Source organism: Trachypithecus francoisi, unplaced genomic scaffold, assembly GCF_009764315.1.
Source record: "Trachypithecus francoisi isolate TF-2019V2 unplaced genomic scaffold, Tfra_2.0 Lachesis_group3, whole genome shotgun sequence".
In the NCBI taxonomy this organism is placed as follows: domain Eukaryota; kingdom Metazoa; phylum Chordata; class Mammalia; order Primates; family Cercopithecidae; genus Trachypithecus; species Trachypithecus francoisi.
In genome coordinates this window covers 125,531,558-125,556,430 of record NW_022681468.1, presented here as the reverse complement: position 1 = coordinate 125,556,430, position 24,873 = coordinate 125,531,558, and the positions used below count along the sequence as shown (strand labels likewise).

The 24,873-nt window shown below is 43.0% G+C and overlaps 1 protein-coding gene across 4 annotated transcripts; it reads right to left on the bottom strand.

The window, feature by feature from the left end:
• On the bottom strand, positions 1-24,807 carry CIAO2A (cytosolic iron-sulfur assembly component 2A). 4 transcript variants are annotated; one of them, XM_033189810.1, is made up of 6 exons: positions 24,388-24,807; positions 18,567-18,731; positions 10,319-10,368; positions 3,679-3,724; positions 626-748; positions 1-190 (listed from the first exon to the last, which is right to left on the bottom strand). In XM_033189810.1, the coding sequence occupies exons 1-5, from the start codon at positions 24,509-24,511 to the stop codon at positions 651-653; spliced, it is 483 nt and encodes a 160-aa protein (XP_033045701.1). In that variant the 5' UTR covers positions 24,512-24,807; the 3' UTR covers positions 1-190; positions 626-650. The 4 variants fall into 4 exon arrangements, with proteins under 4 accessions (XP_033045701.1, XP_033045702.1, XP_033045704.1 ...); XM_033189811.1 differs by lacking the exon at positions 626-748; XM_033189813.1 differs by lacking the exons at positions 626-748; positions 10,319-10,368.
• Positions 24,808-24,873: the final 66 nt, after the last annotated feature.

The following is a 24,873-nucleotide window of genomic DNA, read 5'->3' as shown; positions in this document are numbered from 1 at the left end:
TAAAGTGCAGACCATACATTTAGGTTGGTTTAATCAAAACTTCTTTGGTGGACTTCTTGATCTTCAAAACTGTGTATGCCATCTAGCCTTCTCCACATTTGTTCCTTATCTATGAAGGGGTCCAGGACTCTCCTTGGAAGGAAGGTAGGCCCGATCTTAAGGGTTCCTTTTGGTTCTCACATCTCTGATTCTACAAAATAATCAGCAAAAATAAAGCTTTGAAGATATCTTTTAGGAGTTGACATTTACACTGGAATTTACAATCCAATAAAAACAGTGAGTCATTACAAGAATCATCTGTTTATTTTACAGAGTAATGATTTAAATTGAGTACATTTGCGCACAGTAGATATTTGACACGAAAAGTAGTTGTATCAGAATGAGCATCAGAAAAATAGCAATTCATCTTACACATAATAACTAGAAAATATTATTCTGTCTGATCATTTAAGTGTTACAAATCCTGAGAATGTTATACATTGAACAAATTAGGTACTACCTTACAATTAAATCTGGCTTGGAAAGAATCCTTTAAAAAATGCTCTGAGGTACCAAATCACCTATGTATTAAACATGAGTCTTTGACATTATACAAAGAGTTTAAACAAATATATCAAACAATTACAGGCCAATGGCTCTTAAAACAGCTATCAGTCAGGTTCAAGGACACACTGTTCCACAATTTCCCGTAAGTTGGGGTTTTCCATTGCAGCTGCCACTCGCTCTTTGTCATTTATCTGCTTATTGACTGAAAAATACACAGACAAAAGTTAGCAGAAGAACTGTGTCAATATACAGCACCAGACAGTATTTTTATTAGTCTGCTGAAACAAAAACTTGAACTCCTTGAGAACTTAAAGCTGTTTTTGGCTAATTACTGATAATGTAATTTCCCATCTAGAAGGCAGACTTAAGAGAAAAATATCTACTAGAATTCTACTACTTACCACATCTATTTTTTTCTTTCTAGTCTTTGTCCATATACATATTTTTATACAGTTATATTCAGAGTAAATACAATTTTGAAAATTGCTATTTTCCTCCCTTAAGCCTGTATTTTAAACTACAGGGTCATTTAACATGGTAAAAGTCTTAAGTGTTCTAAAGTAATTATGAACACAATGCTACAATGAATACCTTTAAACATATAGCCTTCTTTTTGGAAATATTCTCAAAAATGGGATTTTTTTAAGAGTATGAATATTTTTATGGTGTGATTCATATCAATGATTTACTTCCCAAAATTACTCACCAATTTATATTGTCAACACCAATACATGAGCTATCACTTTGGCAGCAATATCTGGTGGTATTATCATTATTATTATTATCCTTTGAGACAGGGTCCTGCTCTGTCATCCAGGCTTGAGTGCAGTGGAGGAATCATAGCTCACTGTAACCTCCAACTCCTGGGCTCAAGAGATCCTCCTGCCTCAGCCTCCCACAGGCATGAGCCACCACACCTGGCTAATTTTCAAATTTTTTTGTAGAGACAGGGTCTCACTATGTTGCCCAGGCTACTCTTGAAATCCTGGCCTCAAATTCTGGCCTCAAGGCATTCTCTCACCTTGGCCTCCCAAAGTGCTAGGGTTACAGGTGTGAACCACCATGCCCAGGCAACAGCTGGTATTATTCAATAAAAACAAATACACACATATACGTACATAAAACAGGAGATGGAAAATGGCTCAATGTTATTGTTATAATTTGCATTTCCTTAACTAATAGGAAAATAGAACATTTTCCATGTGCATATATTAATTCTTCTTGCATGAATTTCCTGTTCATGTCTCTTTCTATTAATCTACTAGATCTTTTTTTAAAATTAGTTTGAATGGACCTTCATATAATAAAGGTATTGGCCCATTATGTTTTCTGTAATTAGCTAACAGCACTCTTAACAGAAGAGTTCAAAAGAGAGACGACTATATTCTTAATGTGGATTGAGTTTTCTGGGATGCTGCTAAAATGTCTCATGTAGAATACACACAAACATACACATATTCCTGTGAAAATATTTTCAATTTAGTTTCTTCCTACTACAATGTAGGCTCCACAAAGGCAGGAATGCATCTCAAAGGCTGAACTGTACCCACACATAGAAGGCACTTAGTATATATTTACTAAATGAAAAACAAGAATCATAAGACTTAATACTATTGCTGTTGTAAAATCCCATCATTCAAGGAATTTCAAAAGGATAACCTGAGTGGATTTATGGTACCTAAATTCTTATTTTCTTTTAATTTTTTTAAATTATTTTTTATTTTTTTATTTTTTAAATTTTTTTATTTTTATTTTTATTTTTTATTATACTTTAAGTTCGAGGGTACATGTGCATAACGTGCAGGTTTGTTACATATGTATACTTGCGCCAAATTCTTATTTTCTAAATTAGAGGTAGAAGCCCTCAGCTCATGGGGTTTAAAGAAATTCGAATCACAAAGAGTATAATAATCTACATGTCTAGAACTATAGATAGGACATGGTTTTTAGCAGCTTTCATGACAGTACCTAAAAAGTTTCCTGGATGGGCTGTTCCTCTGGAAGCAGCAGGCTTCCCTCTCTATAGCTCTCTTTTATGTAGGAGATTTTGTGTCTCTCTCCAGCCCTGTGTATGCCTTTCTGAGTCTTCTGGGTATCTATCTCACTGTTGCCCTTCCTCTATTATCTCTTTCTTCCATTCCTCTGCTATTTCTTCCCACCTTCTCAATTTACTTAGTGATGAAACTTAAGTAAAACGTGCCTTTTAAATGTATTTCTCATTATTTGCACTGTATCATTTGTAGATTAAAAACATTGAAATTCTGTTTCTAATGTAACACATGGCTCATACAGAACATTTTGTCTTTTGCTTTTCCCAAACCCCACTTCTGCTATTTTTAAGTAGCTACTGATTGATTTCTCTCTGTAGGCCAGAGGTCCTCTATATAAAACCCACTCCCATTCTAATATACTAACCCAGAGAGACAGCACCTACCCCAAGATTCACTAAAGCTCTACTTGCTAGACTTTCAATTTCTTTTTTTTTTTTTGAGACGGAGTCTTGCTCTGTCGCCCAGGCTGGAGTACAGTGGCCAGATCTCAGCTCACTGCAAGCTCCGCCTCCCGGGTTTACGCCATTCTCCTGCCTCAGCCTCCTGAGTAGCTGGGACTACAGGCGCCCGCCACCTCACCCGGCTAGTTTTTTGTATTTTTTAGTAGAGACGGGGTTTCACCGTGTTAGCCAGGATGGTCTCGATCTCCTGACCTCGTGATCCGCCCATCTCGGCCTCCCAAAGTGCTGGGATTACAGGCTTGAGCCACCGCGCCCGGCCTTAGACTTTCAATTTCAAGTACACAGCTCTCTATCCTGCCACCAAAGAAAAGAAGCCTACTTAGAGCTCGTAAGTCAAGGTCCCTAGCGCTGGATATTCTTTACAGATGTGTGGCCACTGGCCCAAACCAGTCAACATTCATGGGCTCCAGCGCACTCAAGAGTCCACTGCAAAAATTACTTTTTTGAAATGCCTAGGTTTCCTCACCTAGGAAGGAAGAGCTAATAACTGTGTACCTTTTTAAAAGTAACCCAGTAGATACTTGGCTGGCAGAAGAATCCAATATCCAAGATATTGGATCCAAATACTATCTGAAATTGTTTTTCAATTATTTTTCAATTATGTTTTAACATTCACTTACTGTCTTCTTCTGTTGAATGGGTTCCTTCAGAAATGTAGATTTCCAACTGGAAAGGGAAAAAAAAGTAAAAGAAAAAACATTAGCGCATTCTAAGAGAGTGAAGTGGAATGTACAGTAAATTCAAACATCTAGGGATGAGGGCCCAAATCCTGTTTGTTTGTTTTTTTTTTTCTTTTTGAGATGGAGTCTCACTCTGTTGCCCAGGCTGGAGTGCAGTGGCGTGATCTCGGCTCACTGCAACCTTCACCTCCCAGGTTCAACCGATTCTCCTGCCTTAGCCTCCTGAGTAGCTGGGATCACAGGCGCATGCCACCACACCCAGCTAATTTTTTTTCGTTTTTTTTAGTAGAGATGGGGTTTTGCCATGTTGGCCAGACTGGTCTCAAACTCCTGACCTCAGGTGATCCACCTGCCTCGGCTTCCCAAAGTGTTGGGATTACAGGCATGAGCCACTGTGCCCAGCAGCCCCAAATCTTGTTTCTAACATCAGAGACTTAGGGACAAGCCTCCCACATCCTTCTCTAAAGAAAAAGGACCGAGGCCGGGCGCGGTGGCTCAAGCCTGTAATCCCAGCACTTTGGGAGGCCGAGACGGGTGGATCACGAGGTCAGGAGATCGAGACCATCCTGGCTAACACAGTGAAATCCCGTCTCTACTAAAAAATGCAAAAAACTAGCTGGGTGAGGTGGCGGGTGCCTGTAGTCCTAGCTACTGGGGAGGCTGAGGCAGGAGAATGGCGTGACCCTGGGAGGTGGAGCTTGCAGTGAGCTGAGATGCGGCCACTGCACTCCAGCCTGGGTGACACAGTGAGACTCCGTCTCAAAAAAAAAAAAGAAAAAAGAAAAAGGACCGAAATAAGTAGGATTTTTTATTTTGATCACCTGGGAAAGGGCTGCCAGTGGTACTTCCATTAATTTTTTCATGAATACACAAAAATACCATTTTACACAAATGAGATCTCATATGTGTTGTTTTACTTAAGAATATCTCTCTTCTGCACTCTACTTCTTCCCAACTCAGTATCTAAACTTCCTGCTGTCCTGCCACTGACCCAGGAAATCTACAAGAATGATCTAGTGTGGTTTGTTCCATATTCTTCTCTATACCCACATAATCTTACACGGATTTTACATACACACACACACACACACACATACACACACCAGGGTTGGATGTTTCTTCACATTGCTTGTTTTACAAAAATGGGATCACAATATGCAGTTTTCAGCATCCTAGACATGAGCTACCCTCCAAGACCCAGAGCTTCTGAGACAACCTACAAAATTATTGCAAATCCTGTGGTAAAGACAGTATGCTGGAATGAAGACATCTACTTTCCAGAGAACATTGGAACATATGAACTAATTTTTATCTACTTATTTACTACTGAGATAAATATTTCTCATGAGTGAGAAAAATCATAACTTATTATAGTTAAAAGGGACCTTAAAGGTCATCTAGGTCAATTTTTTTTGTTGTTTTTTTTTGAGACAGGTCTTACACTGTCACCCAGGCTGGAGTGCAGTGATACGATCATGTCTCACTACAGCCTTGACTTCCTGGGCTCAGGTGATCCTCCCACCTCAGCTCCCACACTCCCATCCCTCTCCTCCCTCGTCTCTATTTTTTTTTGTAGAGATACAGTTTCGCGGCCGGGCGCGGTGGCTCAAGCCTGTAATCCCAGCACTTTGGGAGGCCGAGACGGGCGGATCACGAGGTCAGGAGATCGAGACCATCCTGGCTAACATGGTGAAACCCCGTCTCTACTAAAAATACAAAAAAAAAAAAACTAGCCGGGCAAGGTGGCGGGCGCCTGTAGTCCCAGCTACTCCGGAGGCTGAGACAGGAGAATGGTGTAAACCCGGGAGGCAGAGCTTGCAGTGAGCTGAGATCCGGCCACTGCACTCCAGCCTGGGTGGCAGAGCAAGACTCCGTCTCAAAAAAAAAAAAAAAAAAAAAAAAAAGAGATAGGGTTTCGCCATATTGCCCAAGCTGGTCTTGAATTCCTGAGCTCAAGTGATCTGCTCACCTAGGTCTCCCAAAGTACAGAGACTATAGGCGTGAGCCACTGCACCTGGCCCCAATCTCCTTAAAAAAACAAAACAGGCCAGGCGCGGTGGCTCATGCCTGTAATCCCAGCACTTTGGGAGGCCGAGGCAGGTGAATCATGAGGTCAGAAGATCGAAACCATCCTGGCTAACATAGTAAAACCCCATCTTTACTAAAAATACAAAAAATTAGCCAGGCCTGGTGGCATGAGCCTGTAGTCCCAGCTACTCGGGAGGCTGAGGCAGGAGAATCCCTTGAACCTGGGAGGCGGAGGTTGTAGTAAGCTGAGATTGTGCCACTGCACTTCAGCCTGGGTGAGAGAGCAAGACTTTGTCTCAAAAAAAAAAAAGCGAAACAAAACAAAACACCTTTCTCCTACTCTTATTCTAGACCGCAAAGCAACAGGTATAGAATCACTCTAGGCCGGGCGCGGTGGCTCAAGCCTGTAATCCCAGCACTTTGGGAGGCCGAAACGGGCGGATCACGAGGTCAGGAGATCGAGACCATCCTGGCTAACACGGTGAAACCTCGTCTCTACTAAAAAAAATACAAAAAGCTAGCCGGGCGAGGTGGCGGGCGTCTGTAGTCCCAGCTACTCGGGAGGCTGAGGCAGGAGAATGGCGTAAACCTGGGAGGCGGAGCTTGCAATGAGCTGAGATCTGGCCACTGCACTCCAGCCCGGGTGACAGAGCGAGACTCCGTCTCAAGAAAAAAAACAAACAAACAAAAAAAAAAACAAAACAACAACAAAAAAGAATCACTCTATACCGATTTACTTCAGTATAAATTTATGCAAGACTCATTATTCTAAAAATGATAAAGGGGAAGAGGCAGCATTTATGCAGCTATTCCTATATGAACTATACTTCGGGGTAACTAAACAATTGAGGGGAGCTGTCACCAATAATGGGACAAACTGAATTTATAGGCCTCTGATGTGATGCAATGAGAACACACTTACTCAGTATTCTTGCCAAAAATGCATAAACTGAATCTAACCATAAAATGCAATTTATGCATTTCAATGCATAAATTGAAAACTCAATTTGAGGGACAATCTATAAAATATCTGGTTTACATTCTTCAAAACTATCAAGATCATGAAACAAAGGCTAAGGAACTACTCCAAATTAAATGAGACTAAAAGACATGACAACTAATGCAATGTGTGATGGGGAGAGGACCAGAGCCAGGAGGAGGAACTGCCATGAAGGATGTTACCAGACAACAGGGGAAATTTGAATATATGCTGAAGAGTAGATGACAGTACTGTATCAATGTGCTGGTTTTGAAATTTATACTGTGGTAATGTAAGAGAATGTCCTTGTTTTCAGGAAATACATCCTATGGTATTTAGAGTAACGGGGCATTACATCTGCACTCAAACATTTCCAAAAAATGTGTGTGTGTGTGTGTGTATACATATATATAGAGAAATTAATGATAAACCAAATGTGGCAAAATGTTAACAATTAGTGAATCTGAATCTGGGTGAAGGATATATGGAATTTCTTTGTACTGTTCTTCACTATTTTATTTATTTTCTTTTATTATTTTAATTTCAATTAAAAAGTTAAACACTGTAATTAAAACAGTTAAAAATGCAAAGTATAATAAAATTCACAGGGCATCATAAACCACTAGTATTATAATTTATTAATTTACTCAATTTAAAACATATTTATTAAGCTGCTAATATGTATAAGATCATAGCAGGAACACAGAGATGTATCATATATGAATCTTGACTTCAAGAAGCTGACAGCTGGTCAGGTGTGGTGGCTCATGACTGTGATCCCAGCACTTTGGGAGGTTGAGGCAGGTGTATCACCTGAAGTCAGGAGTTCGAGACCAAACTGGCCAACATGGCGAAACTCTGTCTCTACTAAAAACACAAAAATTTGGCTGGGTGTGGTGGGGTGCGCCTGTAATCCCAGCTATTTGGGAGGTTGAGGCAGGAAAATTGCTTGAACCCAGGAGACAGAGACTGCACTGAGCCTAGATCGCACCACTGCATTCCAGCCTGGGCAACAGAGCGAGATTCCATCACAAAGGAAAAAAAAAAAGCAGCAGCAGCAGCTGACAGTCCAGGAGGGAAGATGAAAATTAAATAGTTAGAACACAAGTTAGAAAATGACACTCTCTACATCAGAAGACAAAGAAAGAGCCATGGGGCCAGGTGCAGTGGCTCATGCCTGTAATCCCAAACACTTTGGGAGACTGAGGAGGGAGGACTGCCTGAGCCCAGGAGTTCGAGACCAGCTTGGGCAACATAGTGAGACTCTGTCACTATAAAATTAGCTGGGCATGGTGGCATATGCCTGTGGTTCCAGCTACTTGGGAGGGTAAGGAGGGAGGCTCACTTGAACCCAGGAGATCAGAGGTTCGGTGAGCTGTAATCATACCACTGTACTCCAGCTTGGGCAACAGGGTGAGATCCTGTCTTTAAAAAGAAAGAAAAAAGAAAGAGCTATGGCAATTCAAAAAAAGAAATAGCTTTAGTTATGGAAATCAGGACTAGTAGTATTGAAAGGTGAATACAAAAAATTTTTTTAAAATTAAAGATAAAAAAGAAAGAAATTTAAAAAGATAAATAAAAATTCATTTTAAAAAAGAGAAAGAAATCAGGACTGACATCATGGAAAATAAAAAAAGTATTTCACTGGGCCTTAAAACGTGGGTAGGATTTGGCCAGGCCAGTGGTTCATGCCTATAATCCCAACACTTTGGGAGGCCAAGGCAAGATGATCACTTGAGCCCTGGAGTTTGAGACTAGCTTGGGCAACAAAGAGAGACCTCATCTCTACCAAAAATTAAGAAAAAATTAGCCAGGCATGGCGGTACGTGCCTATAGTCCCAGCTACTTGGGAGGCTGAGGTGGGAGGATCACTTGAGCCTGGGAGATAGAGGCTGCATTAAGCAGTGATCACACCACTGCACTCCAGCCTGGGAGACAGAGCAAGACGCTGTCTCAAGAGCAAACAAAAAGGATGTGTAGGATTTGAACATATGAGATGGGAGGAAAGGAACTCCAAGTAGACAGGGTACTCTGTGTAAAGGCTAGGCAGCAGCAAGATAGAGAAGGCATAATTGCCCAGCAATTACAAGAGGCAATAAGAGACAAGCCTGAATCACTCATGAGCTATAACCAATTACTATGAATTAACTGTGATATTCATATTCTTGCTCAATAGTAGGGTTAAAAACATTTTCCTCAGATATCACACCAGAAGCACAAGTAAAAAAATTAAAAACAAATGAGACTTCATCAAAATTTAAAGTTTTTGTACTGTAAAGGACACCTTCAAGAAACTGAAAAGGTAACACACAGAATGGGAGAACATATTTGCCAATCATATCTGATAAGGGATTTGTATTTAGAATATATAAAGAACTCTTATAATTCAATAATAAAAAGACATCCTTATTTTAAAATGGGCAAGGGATCTGAATAGACAGCTCTCCAAAGATACACAAATGGCCAAAAAGCACATGAAAAGGTTCTCAACATTATTAGCCACCAGAGCAATAAAAATCATAACCACCATGACAGCAGGATGTGGTAGCTCACGCCTGTAATCCCAGCACTTTGGGAGGCCGAGGCAGTGGATTACTTGAGGCCAAGAGTTCAAGACCAGCCTGGCCAACATGGTGAAACCCTGTCTCTACTAAAAATTAAAAAAAATTAGCCGGGAATGGTGGTACATGCTTATAATCCCAGCTGTCTGGGAGGCTGAAGCATGAGAATCACTTGAACCCTGGAGGAGGAGGTTACAGTGAGTCGAGATTGTGCCACTGCACTCTAGCCTGGCGACAGAGCGAGACTGTCTCAAAACTAAAATCAAGGCTGGGTGTGGTGGCTCACCCCTGTAATCCCAGCACTTTGGGAGGCCGAGGCGGGCAGATCACGAGGTCAGGAGTTGGAGACCAGCCTGGCCAATATGGGGAAACCCAGTCTCTACTAAAAATACAAAAAATTAGCCAGGCGTGGTGGCGGGTGCCTGTAGTCCCAGCTACTCAGGAGGCTGAGGCAGGAGAATCACTTGAACCCAGAAGGAAGAGACTGCAGTGAGCTGAGATGGTGCCACTGCACTCCAGCCTGGGTGACAGAGTGAGATTCCGACTCAAAAAAAAAACAAAAACAAAAAACCATCACTTCATACCCACTAGAATGGCTATAATCAAAGATAATAATAAACATTAGCAAGGATGTAGAGAAGTGGGAACCCTTATACAGTGTTGGTGGGAATGCAGAATGGTGTAGCCACTGTGGAAAACAAACAATTCCTCAAAATGTTAACCACAGAGTTACCATAGGACTGGGCAATTCCACTCACAGGTGGAAAAGAAATGAAAACACATGCCTACACAAAAACTTATACATGAATGTTCATAGCAGCATTACCTATAATAGACAAAAAGTAGAAACAACCTAAATGTCCATCAACTGAATAACAGATAAGCAAATGAGTAACAGACAAGCAAAAACCACTGAATTAGTATACTATAAATACGTGAATTATGTGGTATGTGAATTATATCTCAACAAAGCTGTTTTACAACAACAACAACAAAAACACATCTTTCTTACCTTATGTTTAAATGGTAAACATCGCTGAAGTTTTACTCTTAAGCACAGCCCTGTGGAGGGAAAAAAACACCTCCAATCATCTCTTTATTGTTTCTTATTGGTTCTCGAAAAAGCATACAGCTTCGTTTATGTGCCCCCATACACCATAGTCGCTGAAAACAGCTTTGGCTCAATCCAGAGCAGAGCTCCTTTGAGTCTGGCACCACACAAGGACATTTACTATATAATCTTACACATTCCCTAGGATAATCCAATAAGCTATTACTAACCCCCTTCTACAAATTATTAAACCAAGGTCACAATGTAACTTCCTCAAGGTCACTGAGTTACAACAGTGGCAGAATTTGGATTGGAACCTATGACCACTGGAAAGCCCAGGCCATTTTTACTACATTAGTTGGCCTTCCAGCAAAAGTCAATTAACTCATTAAGCCTTTTTTTTTTTTTGAGATGGAGTCTCGCACTGTCACCCAGGCTGGAGTGCAGGGGTGCGATCTCGGCTCACTGCAACCTCTGCCTCTCGGTTCAAGCAATTCTCCTGCCTCAGCCTCCTGAGTAGCTGGGATTACAGGTGCATGCCACCACATCCAGCTAATTTTTTATATTTTTGGTAGACATGGGGTTTTGCCTTGTTGGCCAGGCTGGTCTCAAACTCCCTACCCCAAGTGATCCGCCTGCCTCAGCCTCCCAAAGTGCTGGGATTACAGGCATGAGCCACCCCACCCGGCCAATTCAATTAACTTTTTAAAATGCCCCACAACAGGCCAGGCCACACAAAAAAATAAAACCAAGTCAAAGCCATTTTAAAAGGGCCATATAAAACCTCTCAGATTTGTAATCCTTTATGCCTGCAAGGTACAAACACAGTAACTTCTTTAAAAAAAATTCCACTGAAGTTCAGTTTATCATCCCATGCTAAGACACATCAACAAAACCTCAAACCATACAGCAATACAGCAAGATATAATTGTTAGACTACGTATCTTTTAGGGAGGTAATAACTTGGTTTTGGTTTTCTAAGTACCATTTGGTTTTCTAAGAGAATTTTTTGAAAAATCCCAAAACAGGAAAAAGGATTAGATGAGATATAATGAGGTGGTGCTTGCCACAGGGTCTTTATTTACTTACTTATTTATTTTTTTGAGCCAGAGTCTTGCTCTGTCGCCCAGGCTGGAGTGCAGTGGCGAGATCTTAGCTCACTGCAACCTTCACCTCCCGGGTTCAAGAGATTCTCTTGTCTCAGTCTCCCGAGTAGCTGGGACTACAGAAGCAAACCACCACACCCACTAATTTTTGTATTTTTAGTAGAGACGAGGTTTCATCATGTTGGCCAGGCTGGTCTCGAACTCCTGACCTCAAGTGATCTACCCGCCTCACCTTCCCAAAGTGCTCGTATTACAGGCGTGAGCCACTGCACCTGGCCTCATACAGTCTTGAACACAGTAGTTCTATAATAAATATTAGAGAATTCTAAAGAAAATATATCATTTCCTTAAGAGGGTCTCTCTTCAGAGGATCTGCCTTAAAGCATATTTGGGAGAGTTCCTCTTCCCCCGGCCCCACCATTGTCTCCTTAATTTGTTATCTGTGTACTGTCTGAATATCCTCGTGTATTTTAGTCACTGTTGGTAGGTGTTTTACAATTCACAAAGCACTTTTTTGAGCATCATTATCCTCAAGAGAGGTAGTACAGCATAATTGAGATACTTTAGGTTTCAAAAGTAGCTTCACTTCAGACTCGCTATGATCCTGCATAAGTTACTTAACCTCTCTGGGCTTCGGTTTCCTTATCTGTAAAACAGGTATTATAGTATCAGCTGGGCAAGGTGGCTCATGCCTGTAATCCCAGCACTTTTGGGAAACCAAGGCATGAGGATTGCTTGAGCCCAGGAGTTCAAGACCAGCCTGGGCAATGCAGAAAGACCCCATCTCTAAAAGTAATAATAATAAGAAGAATAATAAATTTAAAAATATAATAATATCACAATATATAGGGTTGCTATGAGGAATAACTTGTTATGCAATGTGTTTAAAACAGTACCTGACACACAAGTGTACAATAATAGTATAAAAATAGCTAATACTATTTTATACTATTTTATAATTTTCATTTTACAGCCAAGAAACCAAGGTAAGTGATTTGTTTAACATTGATTAGTTAACAAGTGGCAGAGGTAGAACCCAAACCTACACCTCTGACCTCCAAACCCTATGACCCTTCCCATTGGACCACAGCTGCCTTCAGCCATTCTTATCTGGAATAAGTCACCACAAATGATTATCAACTTGTTTCCCTGCCTTACCCTCTTGTTCCCTTGGAGTCTTCCTTGTCATCACTTACCAAGGTAACACTGAATAGGTGATACTCCTACTCAGGCACCTTTCCGAGCTCGGGAGGAATATGTCTTAACACATCAGAGACAAAGGGCTCTCTCAAGTTTTCCAGCTGTGTTGACTGAACATAACTAGTATGACACACTATTATACAATTCTCTAAAAAGCCAATAGGCTGGGCATGGTAGCTCACACTTGTAATCCCAGCACTTTGGGAGGTCAAGGCGGGCAGATTACTTGAGGCCAGGAGTTTGCATGGAGAAACCCCATCTCTATTGAAAACACAAAAAATTAGTTGGGCATGGTAGCACGTGCCTGTAATCCCAGCTACTTGGAGGCAGAGGCACAAGAATCGCTCGAACCCAGGAGGCGGAGGTTGCAGTGAGCCAAGATAGCACCACTGCATTCCAACCTGGGCAACAGAGAAAGACTCTGTCTCAAAAAAATAAATAAATAAATAAAAATAAAAAGCCAATGGTCTTCGTCGAAATCCATAACAAAAGGGCTAAGACAAAACTTTCTTCAGGAAGTGTACATATCTGAAATACCAACCATAATCTAATGTTAGCACCCTTACAGAACAGTTATTTTTATTTCATGCACTCTCCTGATATTTCTATAACTGCAATCAAGATGCAATTTGAACTTATTCAAGTTTTTTTCATGTTTTTTTTTTTTTCTTTTTTAGAGATTGCTGGTTTCAAACTCCTAGGCTCCAGTGATCCTCTGACCTCTGCCTCCCAAAGTGTTACAATTACAGGTGTGGGCCACCACATCTGGTGAATATTTTCTTCTATAAAATTATTTCCTTAACTCCTGCATCAAAGAGTATGAACTTCCAAATAGGTATTTACCAATTTATACCATGAGGCTTCAAAATACTTACATAATCTAACCCAATTATTCCATGTATAGGAATTTATCCTGAGGCAATAATGAGATCTATAAAAATATTTATATAAGGCCAGGCATGATGGCTCACCCCTATAATTCCAGCACTTTGGGAGGCCAAGGTGGGAGGATCACCTGAGGTTGGGAGTTCGAGACCAGCCTGACCAACATGGAGAAATCACATCTTTTTTTTTTTTTTGAGACGGAGTCTCACTCTGTCGCCCAGGCTGGAGTGCGGTGGCACGATCTCGGCTCACTGCAAGCTCTGCCTCCTGGGTTCATGCCATTCTCCTGCCTCAGCCTCCTGAGTAGCTGGGACTACAGGTGTCCACCACCACGCCCAGCTAATTTTTTGTATTTTTAGTAGAGATGGGGTTTCCCCGTGTTAGCCAGGATGGTCTCGAGCTCCTGACCTCGTGATCTGCCCGTCTTGGCCTCCCAAAGTGCTGGGATTACAGGTGTGAGCCACCGCGCTCGGCCCAAGAAACCACATCTCTATTAAAAATACAAAATTAGCTGGGTGTGGTGGCGCATGTCTGTAATCCCAGCTGCTCGGGAGGCTGAGGCAGGAGAATCGCTTGAACCTGGGAAGTGGAGGTTGTGGTAAGCCAAGATCGTGCTATTGCACTCCAGTCTGGGCAACAAGAACGAAACTCCATCTCAAAAAAATAAATAAAAAAAAATATTTATACATAAAGTTGTCCAGTCAGGCGCGATGGCTCACTCCTGTAATCCCAGCACTTTGGTAGGCCGAAGTGGGCAGATCACTTGAGGCCAGGAGTTCGAGACCAGGCTGGCCAACATGGTAAAACCCCGTATCTACTAAAAATACAAAATTAGCCGGGCATGGTGGAAGACACCTGTAATCCTAGCTACTTGGGAGGCTGAGGCAGGAGAATCACTTGAACCTGGGAGGTGGAAGCTCCAGTGAGCCAAGATTGCACCACTACACTCCAGCCTGGGCAATAAAGTGAGATTCCGTCTCAAAAAATAAAATAAAATAAAGTTGCTCATCACAGTATTATTTATAATTGCAAAAGGCTAGAAGTAGTCCAAATGGTTACAAAACTTACGATGTATCAATATGATTAGCATGTAACCTATAACTATATAATTAAATAATATTTACTGATGGCCGGGTATGGTGGCTTATGTCTGTAATCCCAGCACTTGGGGAGGCTGAGGCATGTGTATTGCTTGAGCCCAGGAATTTGAGACCAGCCCGGGCAACATGGCGAAACTAGCCAGACATGGTGGCGCCTGCCTGAAGTTCTAACTTTTCAGGAGACTGAGGAGGGAGGATCACTTGAGCCCGGGAGGTGGAGGCTGCCTGCAGTGAGCCGAGATTGTGTCATTGCATTCCAGCCTGGGCGAGAGTGAGACCCTGTCTCAACAACAACAAAAGTTTAAAAAAAGAAATATTTAATGAGAAAAATAATTCAGATATTTCATGTTATTACTTAACTCTTACAACTCTATAGATATCCTTATTATTCCTATTTTACAGATAAGGAAACTGGGTCGTAGAAAAGTCAAGAAACTTGCCCAAGCCCACAATACAGGACAGCCAACAGATCTGGAATTTTAGCCCAGAGCATATATTCTTTTTTTTTTTTTTTTTTTTTTTGAGACGGAGTCTCACACTGTTGCCTAGGCTGGAGTGCAGTGATCTTGGCTTCCTGCAGCCTCCGCCTCCCAGGTTCAAGTGATTCTCCTGCCTCAGCCTCCCACATAGCTAGGAGTCCAGCCACATTCTTTCATAATAGCTAATTTTTTTCTTTATGTTTTTGTGGGGTATCAAAATTACTGCCAATAAACATGTTACTTGTATAATTGAAATAAACGTTAATTTAAAAAATGAATTTGCTGGCTGGGCATGGTGGTTCGCGCCTATAATCCCAGCACTTTGGGAGGCTGAGGCGGGCGGATCACCTGATATTGTAAGTTCGAGACCAGCCTGGCCAAAATAGTGAAACCCCATCTCTACTAAAACTACAAAAAAATTAGCCAGGTGTGGTGGCAGGCACCTGTAATTCCAGCTACTTGGGAGGCTGAGGCAGAAGAATTGCTTGAACCCTGTAGGTGGAGGTTGCAGTGAGCCAAGATTACACGACTGCACTACAGCCTGGGCGACAAGCGTTAAACTCCATCTCAAAAAATGAATAAATAAATAAATTTGCTATAGGTTATTGAACTCTCTATTTAAGAACTCTTGCTCATATGTCAAAATATTTTAAGACATCCCCTCCACAACACCCACAGCAGTACTTTCAGTATCTGTTCGTTCACAAATTGTCCAATGACCAAAAATAACCATGCATTCAACATTCAGTAATGTTTTTTTCTAGCAATGGGATTTTTTTTTTTTTTTTTTTTTTGAGACAGAGTCTTGCTCTGCTACTTAGGCTGGAGTGCAGTGGCGCAATCTCAGCTCACTGCAACCTCCACTTCCCATGTTCAAGTGATTCTCCTGCCTCACCCTCCTGAGTAGCTGGGATTACAGGTGCATGCCACCATGCCCACCTAATTTTTGTATTTTTAGTAGAGATGGGGTTTCACTATGTTGGCCAGGCTGGTCTTGAACTTTGGATCTCAAGTGATCCGCTGCCTCAGCCTTCCAAAGTGCTGGGATTACAGGCATGAGCCGCCATGCCAATGGGAAATTTTTATTTTATTTATTTTTTTTTTTGAGACGGAGTCTCGCTCTATCGCCCAAGCTGGAGTGCAGTGGCCCGATCTCAGTTCACTGCAATCTCTGCCTCCCAGGTTCACGCCATTCTCCTGCCTCAGCCTCCCAAGTAGCTGGGACTACAGGCGCCCGCCACCTCGCCTGGCTAGTTTTTTGTACTTTTTAGTAGAGATGGGGTTTCACCGTGTTAGCCAGGATGGTCTCGATCTCCCGACCTTGTGATCCGCCCGCCTCGGCCTCCCAAAGTGCTGGGATTACAGGCTTGAGCCACCACGCCCGGCCGGAAATTTTTTTTTTGAGATGAAGTTTTTGCTCTTGTTGCCCAGGCTGATGTGCAATGGCATGATCTCAGCTCAGTGAAACCTCAGCCTCCCAAGTTCAAGTGATTTTCCTGCCTCAGCCTCTCAAGTAGCTGGGATTACAGGTGTGAGCCACTATGCCCAGCTAATTTTTTCTTTTTTGAGATGGAGTCTCACTCTGACGCCCAGGCTGGAGTGCAGTGGCGCAATCTCAGCTCACTGCAAACTCCGCTTCCCGGGTTCACGCCATTCTCCTGCCTCAGCCTCCCGAGTAGCTGGGACTATAGGTACCCACCACCATGCCCAGCTAATTTTTTGTAGTTTTAGTAGAGACAGGGTTTCACCGTGTTACCCATCTCCTGACCTCATGATCTGTCCGCCTTGGCCTCCCAAAGTGCTGGGATTACAGGTGTGAGCCACCGCGCCTGGCCTAATTTTGTATTTTTTTTAGTAGAGACAGGGTTTCACCATGTTGGTCAGGCTGGTCTCGAACTCCTGACCTCAAGTGATCTACCCACCTTGGCCTCCCAAAGTGCTGGGATTACAGGTGTGAGCCACTACACCCGCTCAGCAATGGGATTTTAATAACGACAATACCTATGGATTCAGTACCTCCAGTCCCTCAAGATGTGGCCTATATGGTGGAAACCACTAATAGAGGGAACCCAGGTCAACCAGTGAGAAAAGACAGAAATCACAATAGTGGAAATAATAATGAAATAGTGACCTTTTCAATATTTTTTATAAACTTGTTGATTTTTAATAGGTGAGATAGTCCCATGGTTCAAAAATGCAAAAACATGGCCGGGCGCGGTGGCTCAAGCCTGTAATCCCAGCACTTTGGGAGGCCGAGACGGGCGGATCACGAGGTCAGGAGATCGAGATCATCCCGGCTAACACGGTGAAACCCCGTCTCTACTAAAAAATACAAAAATCTAGCCGGGCGAGGTGGCGGGCGCCTGTAGTCCCAGCTACTCGGGAGGCTGAGGCAGGAGAATGGCGTAAACCCGGGAGGCGGAGCTTGCAGTGAGCTGAGATCCGGCCACAGCACTCCAGCCTGGGCGACAGAGCGAGACTCTGTCTCAAAAAAAAAAAAAAAAAAAATGCAAAAACATAAAAAGGTATAAAGTCTCCCTCCCAGCCTTTCCCCCATCTGCCCAGCTCCCACCACTACTATTACTCGCTAACACCCTTATAGGCATTCATTTACGTATTAATATTACTCAGGCATGTGCAATCAAATACAAATGTATATTTTTGCTTTTACACAAATGATAGCAAAATGATACTTGCTTTTATTTCTTAACAGTGTGTCATAGAGATCTCTCCATATCAGTACCTGCAGAGCTTCCTCATTCTTTATAGCTGCATAGTATTCCACTGTTTACATTCACCATCCCTGATTATTTAATCAATCCCCTACTCATGAACATTTGGTTTGAAATAAAATCCCTTTATAACAAAGCATGTGTTCAAAGACACTTACTGTACCTGCTAACAAGTCCAAAATACTGGGAATCCAGCCTCCTAACAGGACTCCTGCCCATACTACGTAGAAGGCAGAAGAGTCACTGAAAGGAGATAGTGATGGCAGCAATGCTAGTCTGACACCACCGACTCCGACCTCTACAACTGAGGAAAAGCACTGGCCCACATGCACTCTCCATTACTTGTGGGCATGTATACCTGGGAGGGGCAACCTGACATAACTAAAGGAGAAGCAGATTTGGAGTCAGGAAACCTGGGTATGAGCCTTAGTTTCACCATTTCCTGGCTACCTGATTCTGTGCAAGTCACTTAAACTCTCTGAGCTTCAGGTTCTTCATATGCAAAATGAAGGTAATAATATTTTAACTCAACGAGCTAATTGTGAGGACTACAGAAGATGAATACACAAAAATACTGTGCAAACCATAAATGTAATACATACACTGTATGGTTTGTCAACAATGATGCAAATTGTTATTATGGGTCAATATCAGCAAGAATAATTTAGAATTTATATAAATATACATGTATGCACATAAAAACTTACCAATAAGAGTCGCCAAAGAGCAATGAGGTACTGTTGGCGTGAACCTGATAATAACCAGATATTCTTCTTCATTTATCTCCTGAACTTCCACACAACTTTCCGAGACCACTTCCAGTTCTTCTAAAGTATTGGGCTTTTCTGGGTCCCGGATAGTTCTAATCAAATCTAAAGAATCATCAGAGATAAGATATTCTATTAAAAATGACTATTCTAAATAAAGATGATTTTGCCAGGCCTAATTTAAGCACTGACTTCTCTTACATTTAAGTAAATACTACAGCAACTCCCAGGTTTCTGACAGAAATTTTCACTACTGGTTTCCTCTTGAGAAAACTGTTTTCTTGGATTACTATAAGACCATATCCAGTTTCTCTAATCGGACATTGCAGAGAAAACATAATAAGAATGGAAACAGTCTCATGGAAGCTCAAGAGGAAGAAATAACTTTCAGCTTGAAATAATGTGGTATCAGGCTTCATAGGAGTGGAATCTGAATAAAACCTTGAAAAATAGGTAACATAATATTTGACATTTAAAGTGAAATAAAGTAGCTGGGCATGGTGGCTTACACTTGTAAACCAAACACTTTGAGAGGCAAAGGCAGGAAGATCACTTGAACTCAGAAGTTCGAGACCAGCCTTGGCAACATAGTGAGACCACCCCACCCCCCCCCCCCCCCCCACCCCCGTCTCTATAAAAAATACACACAAAAATTACCCGGTGTGGTGGTACAGGCTACTCAGGAGGATCGCTTGAGCCTAGGAGGCAGAGGTTGCAGTGAGAGCGGAGATCGTGTCACTGCACTCTAGCCTAGGCAACAGAGCGAGATCCTGTCTCAAAAAAAAAAAAAAAAAAAAAAAGGCTGGGTGTGGTGGCTCATGCATGTAATCCTAGCACTTTGGGTGGATCACAAGGTCAGGAGATCAAGACTATCCTGGCTAACACGGTGAAACCCCGTCCCTACTAAAAATACAAAAAAACAAAATTAGCCAGGCATGGTGGCAGGCGCCTGTAGTCCCAGCTACTCGGGAGGCTGAGGCAGGAGCATGGTGTGAACCCAGGAGGCAGAGTTTGCAGTAAGCCAAGATCCAGCCACTGCTCTCCAGCCTGGGCGACAGAGTGAGACTCCATCTCAAAAAAAAAAGAAGTGAAGGGGCCGGGCGCGGTGGCTCAAGCCTGTAATCCCAGCACTTTGGGAGGCCGAGACGGGCGGATCACGAGGTCAGGAGATCCAGACCATCCTGGCTAACATGGTGAAACCCCGTCTCTACTAAAAATACAAAAACTAGCCGGGCGACGTGGCGGGCGCCTGTAGTCCCAGCTACTCCGAAGGCTGAGGCAGGAGAATGGCGTAAACCCGGGAGGCGGAGCTTGCAGTGAGCTGAGATCCGGCCACTGCACTCCAGCCTGGGCGACAGAGCGAGACTCCGCCTCAAAAAAAAAAAAAAAAAAAAGAAGTGAAGGAAAGTAAAGAAGAATCCTAGTTTGCCTGGAAGCAGGCATAAGTGAAAGGAGTATTAGAGTATGAGATTTGGGTCTGACCATCCAGTGTCTTTTACAGCCAGCTACTGGCAATAGGGAGTCCTCAAGAGGTTTGAGACAAGTGACATGGACAACACTGTGCTGTCAGCTGGTAACTCATCATCAGCTGCTAGACTCAGACTAAAAAGCAGAACCAATGATACCAGCTAAAAACACCAGGCCTAAAATAGTACCTAGGAGAACACTGGCAGAATTAAAAGAAACAGAACAAGGGAGACATCTGGGTGGGGCATAGGGCAAATGAGTTCAATTTCATACAGAATGATTTTGAGGTGCTTAAGGGGTTATCCAGTGGAGTTTTCTAGCAAGTGGCGAACTGTAGCATAGGGTTTAAAACAGCACCAAAGCTAGAGTGGTTGTTAAACCCACCGGATTCACAAAGAATAAGTAGAACCTTGGCTGAACATTGGAATTACCAAGAATGTTTCAAAACAAACAACAAGGCCCGGTGCAGTGGCTCAGGCCCGTAATCCTAGCACTTTGGAGGCTGAGGCTGGTGGATCACCTTAGGTCAAAACTTCGAGACCAGCCTGGTGAACATGGTGAAACCTCACCTCTACTAAAAATACAAAAATTACCCAGGCGTGGTGCTGGGCACCTGTAATCCCAGCTACTTGGGAGACTGAGGCAGGAGAATCACTTGAACCCAGAAGGCAGAGGTTGCAGTGAGCTGAGATCCCACCATTGCACTGCAACCTGGGCAACAGAGCAAAAACTCCATCTAAAAAACAAAAACAAACAAACAAAAAACTGACGCTGGGCCCCAATTCCAGAGACTCTGATTTAATTGGTTTGCTGGTCTTTGAGTTTTAAAAATTCCTCAGGTTGGCCGGGCGCGGTGGCTCAAGCCTGTAATCCCAGCACTTTGGGAGGCCGAGACGGGCGGATCACGAGGTCAGGAGATCGAGACCATCCTGGCTAACACGGTGAAACCCCGTCTCTACTAAAAAATACAAAAAACTAGCCGGGCGAGGTGGCGGGCGCCTGTAGTCCCAGCTACTCGGGAGGCTGAGGCAGGAGAATGGTGTAAACCTGGGAGGCGGAGCTTACAGTGAGCTGAGATCCGGCCACTGCACTCCAGCCTGGGCGATAGAGCGAGACTCCGTCTCAAAAAAAAAAAAAAAAATTCCTCAGGTTGTTCTTAGGTACAACCCAGTCTGAGAATCAGTGGTATAAAGAAAAAAGAGACCCAAAAGATCCATGCGAAGCACCTAATTTAGGGATCAGAATGAGAAATAAAAGCAAAAAGAACTAGAGAAAGGAAGGCAGGGATGGTTAATAATATTAAATGCTGCAGAAAAATTCAGGCTGATGAGAGCTAAAACAGGTCTTTCATTCGTCACCCCGGTCAGCTGTAAGAAAGCAGTTTCAGTAGAGAAGGGGTGGGCTGAAGCTGGATTGCAAAAGGGGAAGCAAGCAGGAACTGAAAATGTCTTCCCAGGGCCTTAGCTGGGAAAGGAGGGACAGGAAAAGGACAGTGACTTTATAAGGAAGCTAGAACAATGACAAGTATAAGGGCAACTTTGAGAAGAGAAATTGAAAATATAAGTGGGGAGGAGGGGAGACTGGTAAAATAAGCAGAAGTGAGTGGGATCAAATATTCAGGAGTCTGGGTTGGCCTTGGAAAAGACAAGATTTCTGTCTTACTCTTGAGGCTGGAGAAAAAGATGAAGGAAAGGAGAACAATAAGGAGAAATGGTGAGGTAGAAAGGAAAGAAGCAGAACTTTACATAGAATGTGCTTGAGGTTCTCAAATCTGAAGTTTTGTTCTATTATTTATCACACAAAATTATATGTAATCAGAAATGCAACTGAGAAAAACAAGAACAAATTCTATTTTCTCTTTAAGTTGCTCCTGGGCTTGTCACTTGATTAGAAACAGAATTTTGCCAAGCATGATGGCTCATGCCTGTAATCCCAGCACTTTGGGAGGCTGAGGCAAGTGGACCACCAACCTGAGTTCAGGAGTTCAAGACCAGCCTGGTCAACACGGCGAAAACCCGTCTCTACTAAAAATATAAAAATTAGCCGGGTGTAGTGGCATGTGCCTGTAATCACAGCTACTCAGGAGGATGAGGTAGGAGAATCACTTGAACCCAGGAGGCTGAGGTTGCAGTGAGCCAAAATTGTGTCACTGCACTCCAGCCTGGGTGACAGGATAAAAAAAAAAAAAGAAAAAGAAACAGAATTGGAAAATACAGGAAAGAAAGTGGATAAAGTTTCTCTTTCACAGAGCTGTGTTATCATGGGACTTAGGGAAACAGAGTTTTCTGAAAAGGAATTTTCTGCCTCTCATACTAGGCTTTCTCCCCATAAGGCTCATTTAACTGTATTATATTCTTTATATGCCACTAAACCCTGAAATTAAATCTCATCCTTATTAAATTTCTCTAGTTTTCTAGTTTCTAGATTTGAGAGGTTTGGCTTTATTTCTTTAAAAAGAAAGAAGGGTCGGGTGTGGTGGCTCACGCCTGTAATCCCAGCCTTTGGAAGGCCGAGACAGGCAGATCACTTGAGCTCAGGAGTCCAAGACCAGCCTGGGTAACACAGCAAAACCTCATCTCTACAAAAAAATACGAAAATCAGCTGGGCATGGTGGTGCATGCCTATAGTCCCAGTGAGTCAGGAGGCTGAAGTGGGACGATGGCTTGAGCCTCGAGGTCAAGGCTGCAGTGAACCGTGATTGCACCACTGCACTCCAGCCTGGGCACCAGAGTGAGACCCTGTCTCAAAAAAAATAATAATAATTAAAAGAAAGCTCTCCTCATACTCCCAAGACTAACATTCTTCCACAGCCCTGCACTGATATTAAAATTCTTCATTTATATTTAAAACCTTTAGTATCCAATTGTATCCCACTACCTAAAACAACATTCAACCATATCTCCACCTTTAACCCCAAACCCTATCCTATAGCCCCATCTGTCATTTCCTATCTTCTTATCTCCATACTTTTAAGTTTCCTCTTAGTATGCCCTCTGACCCTCTACATATCTAGATCCTAATTATTCTTTGAGGCCCAACTCAAGTGACTCCTCTTTATTTCAAAGTCTTTCCAGATTCCCTCAGTCAGAGACTAGTATCTCCCCTTCTCTAAATTTCTGTATCTCTTTTTCAGTCTACGGCCTTCTATTACATACTCTATTTTTGCATAAATAGGTTTCCTTCAGTATCAGTTTGAAGACTAGAGTCACTCTCTTCCAAAGTTATATCTCCACTGCTCTACCATCCCTAGATTATGTGAACAGAGATCTGGCACGACAGGGATGTGGTCTGTCTGCTTTGTGGAGATCATTTCACTCATAATTATCATCTGCCTGGGGGTTGATTAGGTAAGTCCTGCCTCCATTAAGAGAGGTCAACCAGATTAGCTCCCAAAGTATTTCCTAACCCTGGCGTCCTTCTACTGGCCTATAATCCTTACTTGAATTATATTTGTATTCTATGTTTAGATCTCTCAATATTATATCCAGTCTTTTCGGTTTTCAAAAACAATACAACATAATTTAAAAAACAAAAAACAGTTGTAAGTCAATTGTGAAATGGTGGAAAGTGCATTAAGTTTAGAGCCAGAAGGCACAGTCTTCGCTTTTTTGCTCTGTTCCTTACTGGCAGTGTGACCTCCAGGTAGTTCTTTAAACCTTTGTTTCCTTGTTTGTACAATAAAGATGGCCCCAAGGGTTAAACAGAAAATATTTAATATACAATATGTAAGAGTGTGTATGTGTGTATGTGTGATGTGTGTGTATACAAGGCCTCGCTACAAGAAGCCAATCTCGTTCTCTTCTTTCGGGGACCTCTGCTTACTGACTTTGCCGGAGAGAGAGGCTGTGACCTTGGGCCAGTCCCCAACTCGACTGTCACCCATAAATGCCCTCAGCGGTAGCAAAAGTGCTTGTCCAGGAGACAAAGAACGAGGCTCTAGTAGTGCAATCAGGCCAGTTTTGCTTCCTAACCAAGCACCCTAGACTTGTGCTCTTCCCACAAGTCTTGGAATGGTCACTAAGACGTAGGCCACACGTGGAGAATGAAGCTCTTGGGACCTCCGAAGTCGGCTTGCCCCAGGTTTACTTTCAGAGTCCAGTTCCCAGAAAGACCCACACTCCCACGTGACTTAGGACCCCGAAGAAAGCGCCTGCTACGCCCGGGACAAGATCTGGACAAAAAAAAAAAAAACCGGTCTTCCCTCCCAGCCCCCAGGTGAGGCCATCATCCCCGCACCCCTCAGCTCTGGCCTGCACCTATAACGCCAAATGCTGAGCCGGGTAAAATTAATTACCATAAACCTCTAGCGCTTTCTCTTCCATGATCCGGGGCTGCCGGGCAGCTCCCGGCTCAGAGAGGCCCGAGAGCCACAAGACTCTGCTCAGCGTCCAGGAGAGCAGCCCGGACACCCGCTGCATCCTCACGCTCAGCCATCCCTGGCGACTGTCCCACTCGCGCCACCGTCTCTCAGCAGCCTCGGGATTGATCAACTTCCTGGTCTTCAAATGGGCCGAGACGAGCCTAAAGGTTCAGGAGAGCAGAGAATAGGCGGGGCCGGACGGAGTAGCTTGAAGGACCTAAGCAAGGGGCCTCAAGGACTACAAGTTCCAGCGTGCTTTGCTTGGTTTCGGCGGGACAAAATCTTCGCGGCCTCGTTAGCCATTGCATGCTGGGATGCGTGAGCTATTTTCTTCGGAAGGCAGCGAACTGTATTCTGGGTCTTGTAGTGTCTGCCGGGTAGAAGGGGAAGTAACGGTCTGTTAACCGCGACTGTCTCACT

What these genes read in the sequence shown, in the direction of transcription:
- CIAO2A (XM_033189810.1), bottom strand. Translation starts at nt 24,511, where the DNA reads ATGCAGCGGGTGTCCGGGCTGCTCTCCTGGACGCTGAGCAGAGTCTTG. An exon ending in GTTTACCATTTAAACATAAG is followed by an intron (nt 3,725 to 10,318) that starts GTAAGAAAGATG and finishes TTCCCTTTCCAG; the next exon opens with TTGGAAATCTACATTTCTGA. An exon ending in CCATTCAACAGAAGAAGACA is followed by an intron (nt 749 to 3,678) that starts GTAAGTGAATGT and finishes TGTATTTTTCAG; the next exon opens with TCAATAAGCAGATAAATGAC.